This window comes from Ornithorhynchus anatinus, chromosome X1, assembly GCF_004115215.2.
Source record: "Ornithorhynchus anatinus isolate Pmale09 chromosome X1, mOrnAna1.pri.v4, whole genome shotgun sequence".
Lineage (NCBI taxonomy): Eukaryota > Metazoa > Chordata > Mammalia > Monotremata > Ornithorhynchidae > Ornithorhynchus > Ornithorhynchus anatinus.
The window spans coordinates 36228668-36244068 of NC_041749.1; the positions used below are offsets into that span (position 1 = coordinate 36228668).

Here is a 15401-nt window from a genome sequence, read left to right on the forward strand (position 1 = left end):
GTGCTTTAAAGGTTCTGTTTGATACGGAGGTGGATGGGCTACCACTGGAGGTTCCTGAGGAGTGAGGAAGCATGGATGGAATGATTTTGTAGAAAAGTGATCCAGACAGCAGAGTGTGGACTGGAATGGGGAGAGGCAGGGAGGTCAGCAAAGAGGCTGATGCAGTAGTCAAAGCGGGGATGGAAATGCTTGGATTAACATGGTACCAGTTGGGGTGGAGAGGAAAGAGAAAGAGATTCAGACCAGAATTCTCTTCCAAATGTATATCTGCCCCAGGCGGAAGCGACTGATGTATCACAAGCTGCTCTGGGGCAGGGCTCGTGTCTACCGACTTTTTGTATTTTACTCCCCAAGCACTTAGTTACAGTGCCTTGCACACGGTAAGTGTTCAGTAAATATCACTGATTGATGGATAATTGCCCTAATGGGCCTGTATCTGCGGAAGCTGTGTGTGAATCTGGGGGACCATGAATTTTTAAATCTTGCAAGCCAAAGAGAGAGGCAGATCAGCTTCGCAGTTTGGGTTTGCATAATCTGCCCAATGCCTAAGATCATTTTGGGAGCCAAATTGCAATTTGAAAAACAAAACACCTTTAGAGCAGTTTATTCTTGGGCTTTTAACACTATTTGAATTATAACAAAGTGATCTCAAATTACACCAGATTTGATTACTGTCAGATGGGGGTGTTTTAATTTATTCATGGAACACTCCATGTATGTAAAGTGATGCATGGCGCAGGCTAGACTTGAAGGGTAAAACTTCTGTGACATTACTCTCAGCCCAATGTTCACCCACGCAGTATCATCCCTAAAAGTCTTCTTTCCCTCCACCATCCCAAATCCTCTCCCTGATTTTTTTAAAAATAGAATTTAAGGGCTTACTATGTGCCAGGCATTGTACTAAGACCTAGGGTAGATACAAGGTTGTCAGGTTGGACACAAACCCTGTCCCACATGGGGCTTCCAGTCTTAATTACTCTGCTCGCTTTCAAAGGCTTATCGAAGGCCAACCTCCTCCAAGAGGCTTTCCCTGACTAAGCTCTCCTTTCTTCTTCTCCAACTCCCTTCCGTGCCATCGTCACTCGCTCCCCTTATTCATCCCCGTTCCCAGCCCCTCATATGCACATATCTGTGATTTTATTTATTTCTATTAATGTTTGTCTCTCCCTTTAGACTGTAAACTCATTGTGGACAGGGAATGTGACTAATATTGCTATACTGTTCTCTCCCCAACTCTATAGTGCTCGGCACACAGAAAGTGCTCCGTAAAAACAATTGACTGACTGATTGACTGACTTAATCCCCATTTTATAGATGAGGTAACTGAGGCCCAAAGAAGTGAAGAGACTTGTCCAAGGTAACACAACAGACTAATGATGGAGCCAGTGATAGAACCTAGGTCCCTCTAACTCTCGGGTCCTAACTTGCCCCATCACTTTTGGCATTTCCACCATTTTCCCCATCTTTCAAGCCTGCAACCTTGGAATTATCCTTGAATTCTCTCTCTTTTTCAATCAATATATTCAGTCATCAAATCCTGTTGGGTTTTTCTTCGCGTTTCCAGAATCCACAGCTTCCTCTCCGTCCACACCGCCACCACACTGGTCCAAGCACTTGTTGTAACCTCCAGCCTCTCCCCTCAACAGACCACACTCCATTCTGCTTCATGGATCATCTAAATCAGCACGTCTCCTTGGTCCTCAAAATGTTCCAAAGATTGCCCATTCCTTTCCGTTCCAAACAGAAACTCCTGATCATTGGTTTTAAGGCACTCGATCAGCTCTCCCCGCATTACTTATCCACACTCTTCCCACTACCCAGCAGCCGGAACACTTTGCTCCTCCCAAGCCAACCTACGCAGAGTGCCTCATCGTCCAGCCTCTTGCTCACACCCTCCTGCCTGCCGGGAATTCTTTCCCTTTCACATTCTGGCAAAGCCCTGATCTCCCCCATCTTCAACACCCTTCCAAAAACATATCTCCTCCTCTTCCCTGCTTAATCTCTCATCTCCTTACCCATTTCCCCTCCTATTGCCACTCCAGCATTTCTCTATCACTAAAGCATTTAGGTACTCATCCCTCCTCCCCTCCCCTATAACGCTTGCGTACATATCTTTTTAAACTCTGTCGCTTCCCATAACTGTAGTTTATTTTATTATCTGGCCTCCTGCTACATTATCTTCTAGAAGGCAGGGATCGTGTCAACCAGTGTAGGGACTGTCTCCAACCTGATCAGTTTGTATCTATCCCAGCGAATAGAACAGTGCTTGACACCTAGTAAGCGCTTAACAAGTATCATCATCATCATCATTATTATTATTATTCTCCCAAGTGCTTAGTACAGTGCCCTGAAAAGAATAAGTGCTCCATAAATAATGTTGGTATTTGTTAAGCACTTACTAGGTGCCAAGCACTGTTCTAAGCGCTGGGGGAGATACAGGGTAATCAGGTTGTCCCAGGTGGGGCTCACACACCTTTAATCCCCATTTTACAGATGAGGGAACTGAGGCACAGAGAAGTTAAGTGACTTGCCCACAGATTAAGATCTCCCTGGCTAAATCATAGCTCTTCTCCAGAGAGTGCCAAGAGCTCAGCAGATATTTAACGTCGCTCCCCAGATGGTGTCCCCCAATTCTTCTCCTGAAGCAGGTCCTCACCTGCTTCTCCCACAGAATTGCAGGGCCTCCCGGTGCTTCCCTGTGCTCCCTGGATTTCCGGGTCCGCAGCCGCCAGACCCTGTGTATCTCACCCAGAGTTGGAGGGAATATGTCCATTTGTTGTTGCATTGTACTCTCCCAAGCACTTAGGAGCTTTAGTAAGTGCTCGGTAAAAATCGACTGAATGATCGAATCATTGGCAGAAGCCTTTGCATCTTTCCAGCCCCTTGGGATGGAGGAATGATGATGAGGCTGAAGAACTGTCCCACCTGCCCACAAGGACCCGAGTTCAGGAATTAGACAGGATCCATGCATGTCAGCAGCAGCCGTGGCCATCCTTTAGTCCTCCTGTCACTGACCCCAGAGGGGTCCACAACTGAGACCCAGCAGAGGCATGTTCACACAGCTGCTTACCACTCCAGGACACACAGGTCCATTCCCTGACAGAGCAGGTGAAGTCTCCCCTTCAGCATCAGCCCATGTAGGGCCACCCCACTGGATCTATAATAATAATAATGTTGGTATTTGTTAAGCGCTTACTATGTGCAGAGCACTGTTCTAAGCGCCGGGGGAGATACAGGGTAATGAGGTTGTCCCACGTGAGGGTCACAGTCTTAATCCCCATTTTACAGATGAGAGAACTGAGGCCCAGAGAAGTGAAGTGGCTTGCCCACAGTCACACAGCTGACAAGTGGCGGAGCTGGGATTCGAACCCATGACCTCTGACTCCCAAGCCCGGGCTCTTTCCACTGAGCCACGCTGCTTCTCTATCTGACCCTGCCTTTCCTCCACATGGAGGTCATGCTTTTTAATGGTATTTATTAATGCTTACTCTATGGCAAGCATTGTTCTGAGTGCTGAGGAGGATACAATTAGTCAGATCGGACTCAGTTCCTCTCCCTTGTGGGACTCATGGACTAAGTATTGTATCCCCATTTTACAGCTGAGGCACAGAGAAGTTAAGTGACTTGCCTAAGGCTGCACAGGAGGTAAGCGGCAGAGAGACGATTAGAACCCAGACCGTCAGACACCTAGGCCAGTGCTTTTGCCACTAGGCCACGTCACTTCACTGTCTCATTAATCCTCGGCTGAAGCCTGGTAGGCAACTGGATGTAAAATCATTTGTGCAGCATCTTAGAGGAGGCCAGATGTGTCAGCCGAAACCAAACCCAACTACAGTCTTAGAATTTTGCCCAGAGGGAAACTGAGGTACAGGCATATGAAGTCACTCTGGCCTATAAATATCCAATAAGTCAATAGCAGAGCCAGGATAAGATTTTTGTCTCCTGACTTCCAGCCCAGTCTTCTTGCTATTTGATTTAAGCCTCTTGACTGTCATGGATGAAATTCTCCTGTGCATTTCATTTAAAGAAACAATGTGCTTAGAAAGAGCAAAACTGATTGAAATTAAGATCCTGTGAGTCCAACCCCCCTGTATGGTGAAGAGTGTGTATTTTCAGTTCTGAGGTTGCATGGGACAAAAGTGTGGAAAACAAACACACAGCATGAGCGGTGTTGTCTATCTTAATATTATTAAAGCTGAATACTGTGCAGTTAAAGGTTAAGTAAAAGTCATGCTGTAATTTTGCTTTTATGGTGGTAAATTAAGCTACCTGACAGATCCTTTCAGTGAAATTAACATTTAGCAAGATGTATTTTATAAATCCGACATGTCAGGATAGAAAATTACAGTCTCTTTCACATTGTATGAAACCCTGCAATTATTAAATACATTTTCCAAGTCTATCATTTACTTTTCACTCTTTTACTGAAGAAATAAACAATTTTAGGGAGGTCTTGATCTTAGCCGCCCCTCCCCATCCCGCAAATTTGGTTCCTTTACCAAAGAAATTAACAATTTTATTGATGTCATGATCTTAGCCCCCAAAAGAATGGCTTGGCTTTTTGTCCCCTCAATCGGACAATGACATCATTTGACTACGCCACTGTCATACCCTCTGACTTCATATTTACACATCCAGTCAGTCCATTCCCACAGGGTTGGTGTTTGAAGTATAATAGACTACGCATTATTGGTGTTCACTTCAGATATGTTCATTTTACAGCAAAGCCCAGGAAGACAAATACCGAATTTAAATAGGCACCATCTGGTCTGTGATGTTCAGAACAGGTAATTTTTAACCCTTTAGCTCGTCCCCTTTCCCTTCTCCAGCTGTTAGCCTTCTCCAACTCACAGTCCTCTGAGGGTGTCCGAATGACCTGGGACACTGATCAGCGCCGATAGAGGTTTGTTCCAGGAAGCCCTCTGTGGAGTCAGTAGAACATACGCATTCTCCAAACATCCAGCTGCACAGTATTGGTGTCTTACGCTCCTTTAACAATTCTGTGGGTGTACCAGTGGTCGAAAAACTAGATTGTTCCCTAGCCACATCTCAAACCATTGCGACTCCTCAGGGGAGCATTCGTTTAGGTAAACAGGACTGGCCGTAGGCATTTGGCCACCCTAAGGAAGGGGAAATTTTTTGTATCTCCCCTTCCCCGCCCAAAGCGGTCACTCCGACACGTGACGATGCGAGGATTTTTCCGATTACACAGTATACCGCAAGGGTGCCACATAGAACGATTTGCACACATCTGCTCGAACCTATATCACGAATGAGTAAAAACAAACAATAATAATAATAATAATTACGGTATTTTGCAAGTGCTCACTATGTCAGGTTAGACACAGTCCCTGTCCCTCATGGGCTCACAGTCTTAATCTCCATTTTAGAGATGAGGGAACTGAGGCCCAGAGAAGTTAAGCGACTTGCCCAAGGTCTCCCAAAGCAGACCAGTGGCAGAGCTGGGATTAGAACCATGACTTTCTGACTCCCAAGCCCCTGCTCTATCAATTAGGCCCCGCTGCTTCCCTATGATAAATTCAACCATTGGGAGTGGTAATCTTCCAATGAGCAGATTTCAAAATTGCTGGGTTTCAAAAGTTCCTAATAGCAAATCCTCTCAGAGTTGCAGGACCACCCCTCTGCCGGGCTTACCCGCTACCTCCTCTGTCCGTTTGCCCCAAGGCAGCTGCCTCTCTCGCTTACTTACCGACCGAAGCCGGCCGACGCATAATTTCCTGCTCCTAGAAAATCTTTCCAGCTTGCGAATCAGAAACCTTGATCGGGGGCCTCAAACGCAAAGGAAACACAGCGGTACAAACACGGCGCTATAAATGGCTTCCGATTAACCCCGAGCGCTCAGTCTGTTACAAAATCCCTCACTGCCAGCACAGACCTAGGACCGGGGTACACGAGGGAAGGGGACATTTCCGTTCAAAATCACAAACGCTTGTATCTTTCTATCGGCCCTGTAATATGCAACGTAGATTGCTCGGGAGCACTTCTGTTCACAAAATAATTTTATTATATGTATGAAAGCATACAGGCAATAAAATTATGAAAAACATTCACAATACATAAATAACACAGACCTGATGCAGGATGTATTTATTTCATTAGATTTCTAATTTTGTTCAGGTTTTCCTTTTCTCTTCAACACTTTCGATCAACCACTCTGCAAATGGTTCGTTCAAAGAGAACTTGTAATCGTTTCAAGAATGAAGTGTTCTCGAAATGCCAGTTCCACATCTCCGTACCCCTAACCGTCGCCCCTAATGATGCTTTTTACAATACAGAGGGAAAGTGACAGGAACTTTGTTCAAAGTACAGTGAAAGAGCTAGCAGTTCTCCAAAGAAATACTGGTGACTTCTAGGTGGCCATGAGTCCTTTGAACCTAACAGGGTTCTAGTCCCAGCCACCTTTGGAAATGTCTTAATCCAAGATGGTAATGAGGCACTATTCATTATTCAACATACTATTAACATGTTTAAATGACTTGATTCTAGGTTCAAAGGTCAAGCACTAAAGTACCCAACTCAGGAAGTGAAAATCTGACTGTAAAACAGTAGCAGATGTATACAGTAGTATGAGCTTTTGACTACTGGTGAGGCTGTAATGATACAGTTTGTTACCAAAGTTTGTCATCTTGCTGTGCATTTCTAACCATCGTAGTCATTTGTTTTGTTCAGAAAAGATACCCAAGTCCTGAATAAGAAAAGATGAGAAAGCCAATTATTTTACATAAATACAAAATGTTATATACTCATGGTTGCTAACTAAGAAGCTCTTCTCCAATTCTGTTCTTCTGAAGATGGCATTCCTATTTTAAAAGGCTTATAAACCTGGAGGCTCGCAGTCTTTGAAATTTTGAAAACGAGCTGTAAAAATTCCATGTTTTCCTTTCAGAGTAAAAAGGACTTCTACCTCTCTTGTCCACCCTGAACTTATGCTCCTCCCAAGGAGACCTTCGCACCAAGCCTGTTTTCCCATCCTGCTTTTGCTGATTTTTAAAAAGTTTTCTATAAGCGTTTTCACTCGATCTGTTATTCAGAAGCTCAGAGGTCTTTTAATGGTTTTATTTTTGGTTTATAAAGTGCTGACGAGTCAACTGGTCAAAAACGTCGTTGTGAGGTCTCAATTATCCCACTTTACCCTTTTACATAAGATAAAGATAGATCTGTGGTAGCATATTAAAATATCCATTTAAAACAATAAATAAATAAAACCGGTATTAACAAAGCAGCTCCTGAATCTTAAAAATATCCATTCTCACTATAAGGCTCAATTGTTTGGTTTTGTTTTTGTTTTCGTTCTTTTCAGAAATAATCTCACGAAGGTATCTACCTACCTTTACAGACTGGAAACTTTACTTAAAATATGTTAGCACCTATTTATACCCGGCAGGCTCAACCCTCTGATTTCCTTCCCGGAAAGGTTCATTTCTAAGGAGAGTCATTAATTCTGGGTGTTCCGTCCCTATTTTCAGTCACTGATATAAGAACAGGTTTCTATACAGAATTATAGAACCCAAAGATTGTTTGGGGCCCCTCGCTTGCTTTTTCCTGAACTAAACCTTCCCTTGGCTCTCCGTTTCATTCAGTATGAACAATAGAGAAATGCCTACAGGTATAAAATACCCTATGGTGTCTTTGAAAATCAAGTTGAAAACCAGGTGCGAACACCTCTGGGCTGTTTGGTGACGGGAAAGTCTCACCGCAGCTTAGTTTCTTAAAAAGAAAAACAAAAAACAAAAAACCAACAACCAAAAATGAAATCTTGCGTATCTTTTTCAACTAGTAAACGTTGCGGGGTTCATCTTACGGTTCAGGTTTTATGCTTCCCATTCTGTGTGATGGGGTTGATCTTTTCCAAAGATACATCGGCTTCGTAATCCAGAGCGGCCGAGAGAGCCGGGACCATTTTCTCCAGAGACCCGGATAGCCCGCGCTGCTCTTCTTTCAGCGGACGGCCTTCTGGAGAGGTAAGCGTGTGTGGGATCAGGTAAACGGGGTTACCCTCCTTCGAAAGGGACCCCCGGGGCTCGTGGTGGCTGGAAAACACCACTGCCCCATTGTTGTTGACGCTGACGGTCTCTATGGCGTTGCTCGCCACGGGGCAAAGCCTGTAGCATCCTAACAGAGTCGAAAATGCCTTACGGAAGTCGGCGTTGAAGGCATAGATGATGGGGTTCAGGGAGGAGTTGGCCCACCCAAACCAAACGAAAACATCGAAAGTAATCGCGTCGATACAGAAGGGCTTGTTCTCGTCGTCAGGCAAATCGGACTCGCAGAAGGGCACCATGCAGTTCAATATGAAGAAGGGTAGCCAACAGCACACGAACACCCCCATGATCACGGACAGGGTCTTTAGAACTTTCGTTTCTCTCTTGAAGGACATCTTGAAGGAGCTCTCGGGCTGCGGGCCCTCCACGCTGCCCCCGTTCCCGGAGGTGTTCTGGCAGTTCTTGGCATGCACGGCGGCTCTCTCCAGGGCCGAGATGCGCCGGATTTGTTTCTGAGCGATCCGGTAGATCCTCGTGTAGGTGACGATCATGATGGCTACTGGAATGTAGAAGCTGATCAACGACGAGGAGATGGCGTAGGTCCTACTCAGGCTGGCATCGCAGTTGTCCGCGGCTTTGACCGGGGAACTGCCGTTGCCACCCGGAGCGGCCGTGGCCTTCGCCTTGTGCCAGTTCAGCTGGACGGGGATGAAGGAGATCAACAAGGACAAGGTCCAAGCGACGCCGATCAAGACGAAGGCGGCCTTGGGGGTCATCTTCCGCTCGTACCTGAACGGGCTGGAGATGGCCCAGTACCTGTCCACGCTGATGACACAGAGGTTTAAGATGGACGCCGTGGAGCACATGATGTCAAAGGCCACCCAGATGCTGCAGAAAGAGCCGAAGGGCCAGAAGCCGGCCACCTCGGCCACGGCCTTCCAGGGCATGACCAGGACCGCCACCAAGAGGTCGGACACGGCCAAGGAGATGACGAAGAAATTGGTCACCTTGGACCGCAGGTGGCGGAACCGTACCACGGCCGCACACACCAGCGTGTTTCCCAGGAGGGTGGTCATGATGAGCAGCGAGAGAAAGCAGGCGGCGACGATGCGGAAAGTGGAGTCCCCGTCTGACTCCGGCCCTCCTCGGTCCATAGCGGTGCCGTTCGGAGTCGTCACGTCTCCGAAGGGAAGGGCCATGGCATGGCTTTCAGGGGGACGGCCACTCCTTTCCGGCCACAGACGACCGACCCATCGGCCCCCTCTCCGGCCGGTCCGCTCCGGGCAGACCCGCGGGTCCGCTCCCCCCCGGAGCCTCCGGATGCCGTTTCCGACGCTGGAGTCAGTCGTCCCCGGAGGCAGGGATCTCGATCTGGAATGCACAATCACAAGTCAAGCCCGGAACAGCCTTTTCCCATTTTAGCATCACGCGCTGAATTCCAGCCTCCCGCTCTGGCACAGGCACCCCCCGCCCCCCAACGGGGTTCGGCGTGCCAATGCCCGGCCCCTACCCGTGCGTCCCAGCCCCAGGTGAGCCTCGGAGGCTCCGGGAGGCCCTCGGGGGCCCCTTCCCCGGCCAGTCGACCCCGGGTCACCGGTGACCATCGGATGACTGCTCGGCTCCTTCGGGTCGGCTTGCCCGCGAGGGGCTTCGGTCTCTCGGGCAGCGGGACGGGGCCTAGGCCGCGTGCGGCGGTCAAGCAGAGACGGTGGGGCTGGGCAGGTTTTGGAGGGGGCAGGGGCCAACGTGGGGGTAGGAATATGGGGAAGGGGCAAAGCACCCTTGCCCGCGGGCGGTGAAGGGAAGACGGAAGGGGCGATCCGTGTTTCAATTTTCACCCTCGAGGAGCCGGAAGACCTCAGGTTCTGGGTCTCTACTGGATTTTCGGCCCGTCCCACGGTGCCCAGAGCCGGGCGGGGGAGGCCTGGGTCCTTTACCTTGCATTTCTGGACTCCAGAGTGCAACTACCCCCGGAGTAGACCTCACAGGGGTAACTCCCGCGTGGGGATCAGGGCCGGAAAAGAGGAGAGGAGGAAGCCAAGGGGGGGGGGGGGTGGCCACTCCCAGCCCTCGGGGACCTTCCTCCTCCCAGGCCGACCCCCCTCCCTCCTCCTTCCTCTCCCCCGCAGCCCCAGCTGGACCCCTCCTCGCCCCCGTCCCATTCCTCAGCAGCCCGGTGAGAGGGGGAAGGGGGTATGGGAAGGGGAAAAGAGGTGTCCAGATGCCCCCCGGGACCACCCCGGATCTCTGCAAGGCCGCAATCGGGACCGGCCGATCCTGGCCGGGGGGGAGCTAGAGGGGGGGGGAGGGGGGTCCGAGGGGTCACTAGGGTGGAGGAAAAGGGGGATGGGCCGGACCCTCACCTTGCAGAGCCTCTGGGGGGGTGAACCTTTTGCCCCTCTGGCCTGACCCAGAGAGCGAGGACCGGGGCGGGATCACGAGAGGCGTGGGGAAGGATGGAGGATGGGGGACGAAAAAGGGGACAGAGGAAGATCCCCCGCCCTCAGAGACCCTCCCCGCTCCCGCGCGGATCCGGGAGCCGCGCAGACGGCCCCAGGTGCAAACCCCGGGGATCATCCACCGGACTCGCCACGACTGCAACGATTGCAACGATCTGTCCAGCTGGGACGATGGGGTTTTCCGGACTACCCCCGGGATCCCCGCGCAAACCCGTGCACGCCGAAAGAGGCGGCCACTCCCAGGCGCAAAGGGCACTTACGGGCATCGGTGGGTGCGGGGGGGAGGGGGTCAGCTAGGGAGCCGGGCTCCCCCCTCCCCGGCCGGTCCTGACGGGCTCCGGGCTCACCGTCCACGGGGGAGCTTCGTTCCCTTCGGACTCTCCGCGGAGCAACGTGGTCACCGGTGGGTGAGCCCGTGGCGCCCCCTGCCGTCCGCCCGCGCCTCCCTCTCTCCCCCCCCCGCCCCTCCCACTCCCCCCCCCCCCAAACTCCTCTGACTCCCCCCTTCTCCCTCCCTTCGAGGCTGGGAAAGCATAGCAGTGATAATGTGGGTATGCGTTAAGCGCTTCCTCTGTGCAGGGCACTGTTGGGGGTCAGCAGGTGGTCCCACGTGAGGCTCACCGTCTTCATTCCCATTGTACAGAAGAGGGAACTGAGGCACAGGGAAGTGAAGTGACTCGCCCACGCTCCCGCAGCTGACGAGGGGCAGAGGCGGGATTCGAACCCATGACCTCCGACTTCCAAGCCCGGGCTCTTGCCACTGAGCCACGCTGCTTCTCTAAAGGATGCCCTCCTACTGAGAGCTCACCTCCTCCCAGAGGCCCTCCCAGACTGGGCTTCCCCTTTTCCCTCTGCTCCCTCTCTGCTCCCACCCTCGGCTAAACCCCCTTCCCCCCCCCCCCCTCAGCACTGTGCTCATCTGGATAGATTTTCATTACCCTATTTATTTTGTTAATGAGACGTACATCCCCTTCATTCTGTTCGATAATGTTGGTATTTGTTAAGCGCTTACGATGTGCAGAGCACTGTTCCAAGCGCTGGGGTAGACACAGGGGAATCAGGTTGTCCCACGTGGGGCTCAGTCTTAATCCCCATTTTCCAGATGAGGTCACCGAGGCCCAGAGAAGTGAAGTGACTCGCCCACGGTCACACGGCTGACAAGTGGCGGAGCCGGGATTCGAACCCATGACCTCTGACTCCAAAGCCCGGGCTCTTTCCACTGAGCCACGCTTGTTTTTGGCTGTCTCCCCCGATTAGACTGTGAGCCCGTCACTGGGCAGGGATTGTCTCTCTCTGTTGCCGAATTGTCCATTCCAAGCGCTTAGTCCAGTGTTCTGCGCATAGTAAGCGCTCAATAAATACTATTGAATGAATGCCCTCCCTTCTGCCATCCTGAAAATAGGACCCTGGGTGCCAGCCGGGTGCTGCCACGTAGGTGGGCTAAGATTCTGCCGGACACAGGGGTCACCTTCCTTCCCTCACTCACAGGATCCGAAATTGACTCTGTGTCCAGGCCTTCACCCGGTATAGACACTCCCCAACCCACTTACAACCCTCTTCCCCAAACTAATCATTATAATAATAATGTTGGTATTTGTTAAGCGCTTACTGTGTGCAGAGCACTGTTCTAAGCGCTGGGGGAGATACAGGGTCATCAGGTTGTCCCACATGAGGCTCACAGGCTTCATCCCCATTTTCCAGATGAGGTAACTGAGGCCCAGAGAAGTGAAGTGACTTGCCCACAGTCACACAGCTGACAAGCGGCAGATCCGGGACTCGAACCCATGACCTCTGACTCCCAAGCCCGGGCTCTTTCCACTGAGCCACGCAGTTCCCTCATATGGTAAATGGGGATGAAGACTGTGAGGTCCACGTGGGACAACCTGATGACCCTGTATCTCCCCCAGCGCTTAGAACAGTGCCCTGCACATAGTAAGTACTTAACAAATACCAACATTATTATCGATTAGATGTAAGCCCGTCAATGGGCAGGGACTGTCTCTGTTGCCGATTTGTCCATTCCAAGCGCTTAGCACAGTGCTCTGCACATAGTGAGCGCTCAATAAATACTATTGAATGAATGAATGAGGCACAGAGAAGTCAAGTGACTTGCCCAGAGGCACACAGCTGACAAGTGGAGGAGCTGGAATGCGAACCCATGACCTCTGACCAGGCAGCCCCTAACCCTAATAAGACGACAGACACGACTCCCACTTAACACCCCCTTCTTTTTTACCCTTTCGGCCCACGCAGAAACACCTCTCCACCCACCTGCCACACTCTCAAAACACATTCATTCAATCATATTTATTGAGCGCTTACTGTGTGCAGAGCACATAGACACTCTCCCCCCATCCATTCGACATATACACGTTCTCTGACCCACTCACGACACACGGATGCACCTCTCACCCACTCTCGACACTGACCCACCCGCGCCACCAATGCATTCTCTATCGCAAATACTCACCCAGACCTTGAAGTAGTTTAAAGAGCGTTTGTAGTTCCTTTCCCAGCTTCTCTTCTTGGCCATTTCCCCAAACTGTTCTGCCTTCACTGCGTTCCTATCCGACGCGAGGTCTTGATTTCAGCCTTGATCCTTCAGGAACTGAATTCGAGTCAAATCTTTCCTGGGTCTGTGGGAAAATATCTCTTTGGCTGGGGAGGAGGGAAATCTGGGACTTTTTGAAACTTTTAAAGCCTCAAAGGAGGCAAGGGAAGGAGAGAGAGAGAAGCAGCAGCTGTTTCAGAACGGTTTTGCTTCCTTCCCCAGTATAAATTACAGACTTTTTTTCTCCATCCAAGGGGAAACAAAAGCTCTCATTTTCTTCTCCATAAAATCCTCCCCGCAATTGTCACAAATGGAGCTGTAAATGAAGGCCAGGTACACTGTGGCAGAATTTAAACGTGCTGTGAGTGTGAAGCGAAATACAAAACCTCCTTTGTTCCCCTGCTCAGGTTGTCTTTTTAAGTTCCCCCTTGCTTTTTGCTCTTCAAGAAAGAGGAAGTATGGTGTTTTCCGAGACAGATGCTTAGCGGTGTATCTGTGTCGAAGGTCCTAAGGGGAAGACAGGGTACCGTAAATGACAAAGGAGTCGAATCCCATTTTTTTTAAAGAAATAAAACCACAGAAATGTCAAAACAAACTAGAACTTCTCTAGGGTTCAGATTCCTTAATCTGCGTTTGCGCTATTAGTTGTACAATATAAGCTTGCGCGTGTCTGTTTAAAAAGGTAGAGTTGAGCTAACTTGAATTGCTTAATTAACTTAATTTAATTTTATTTAGTTGCTGGGTTTCACCTATATATGAATTGCTTTTCTTCGGACAATATTGATCTGCATTACATGTCTCTCTCTCCCTTTAAACCATTACGCTCATTGTAAATAGGGAACGTGTCTACCAGCCCTTTTATATTGTACTCTCCCAAGCGCTTAGAACAATGCTCTGCACATAGTAAACGCCCAAGAAATACCACTGTGTTGATTGATTTACTGAAACAATAGTATTTACTGAGCATACGGGGAATGTATAGCACTGGTTATTAAAAAGATGAAAATGGGAAAAGCTTTTGGAGACCAGTGTTTGAGACAAATGGCCCGAGTAAGGTGGGGCAAGTGGGTACCACAGGGAGAGTCCAAAAGAGGGAGAAGAATAGGGCACAAAGTTTTCTCCCCCTCTGCTTTGGTTACAATAAAACGAAACGTGTCCAGTGGCTGAAATACCTAGTTAAAGCCCTGATGAGCCTTGATTGAGCTGGTTGAAGGCGGAGAGTTAGTCTATGTAGGATTTATTGGAGAGAATAAGCGGCAAAAGAAAACCCGTAAAATTCTTTTTTGTGCTCTCTCTCAATCTCCCCCTCTCTCTTTTTCTCCTTCCTTCCCTCCATTCCTCTCTCACCTTTCCGTTCTCCTTGCCTTCCTTCCCTTCTTCCCTTCTCAGTTTAGGTAGCCTTTCTCAATCTGTACACCCTACCTTTATTGTGAGCTCTGTATGATCTTCTCTAAAGAACCGCTTCTTGAAATCTGCCGCCTAATCGATGAGAGGAAAGTTGATGAAAAGTTACAAAGCCCGACTCTCTTCAATTACTTTGGGGAGGTAAGACAAGAATGCAGGCGGGGACGTGGGGCAATAATTCGATGGTTTAGTGGGATCCAGAGAGGGTTTCTTTTTCTTTGTGGAGGAGAGGCTTGGATGTTGTGTATGAAGGCAGAGGGGAAGGAAGTAACAAAGTGTGAAAGTTGAAGGTGGCAGCGAGGATGGAAAGAAGACGGGAGCAGGAGCTTTTAAGAGATGGGGGGGATAGGGTCGAGAGTATGGAGGGGAGGTTTTGAGAGCACGTGTTGGAGACGTTTATTTGAGAGGAGACAGAGAATGTGGGACTATGAGAGTTGGGGGAGTGTGGAAGGGATCTGGGGAAGTTTGCATCTAGTATAATATAGTACAATATATATATACAAAACTATATATATATAGTATATACTATATTATATAATCTAGTATAATCTAGTTATTACAATAATTATACTGCCAATAAGGAATTGGAGCGGTCCTTAGGGTTGAAAGAGTCAGGAAATACCCGTCCTTATCCCAATCCGTCATTATTGGTGGGAAAAAATATAATTACACTGATGAAAAGCAGGACAGATGATTCTCCATTCCTAAGGTTTTCTTTTCTTTTTCCAAACTTTCTTGGTTCTCAAATTCTATTTAAAGAGCAAGAGTGTGGCTTTATTAGAAGAAAAAGGAAATTAAGGCAAATGAATTTTATTCTTTCTTGCTGTTCGCTACCACTTAGACCCTGGCGGGGTTCAAGGTGTGCCAGGCCGAGAGCATAATGGGAGGCATCTGTGGACCAGGATCACAAGAACATGAGATCATGAGCAATAGAATCGTAATTTTCACTGCGGTATTTGTAAGAAGCTTACTGTATGCCAAGCA

General features: G+C 49.0%; 1 protein-coding gene across 1 annotated transcript; it reads right to left on the reverse strand.

Annotated features, from left to right (window-relative positions):
* Positions 1-6002: 6002 nt before the first annotated feature.
* DRD1 (dopamine receptor D1) lies at positions 6003-9393 on the reverse strand. The gene has a single exon (XM_029049728.2). It carries the CDS (start codon positions 9200-9202, stop codon positions 7826-7828), a length of 1377 nt encoding a protein of 458 aa, XP_028905561.1. The 5' UTR covers positions 9203-9393; the 3' UTR covers positions 6003-7825.
* Between the last annotated feature and the right edge of the window lie 6008 nt (positions 9394-15401).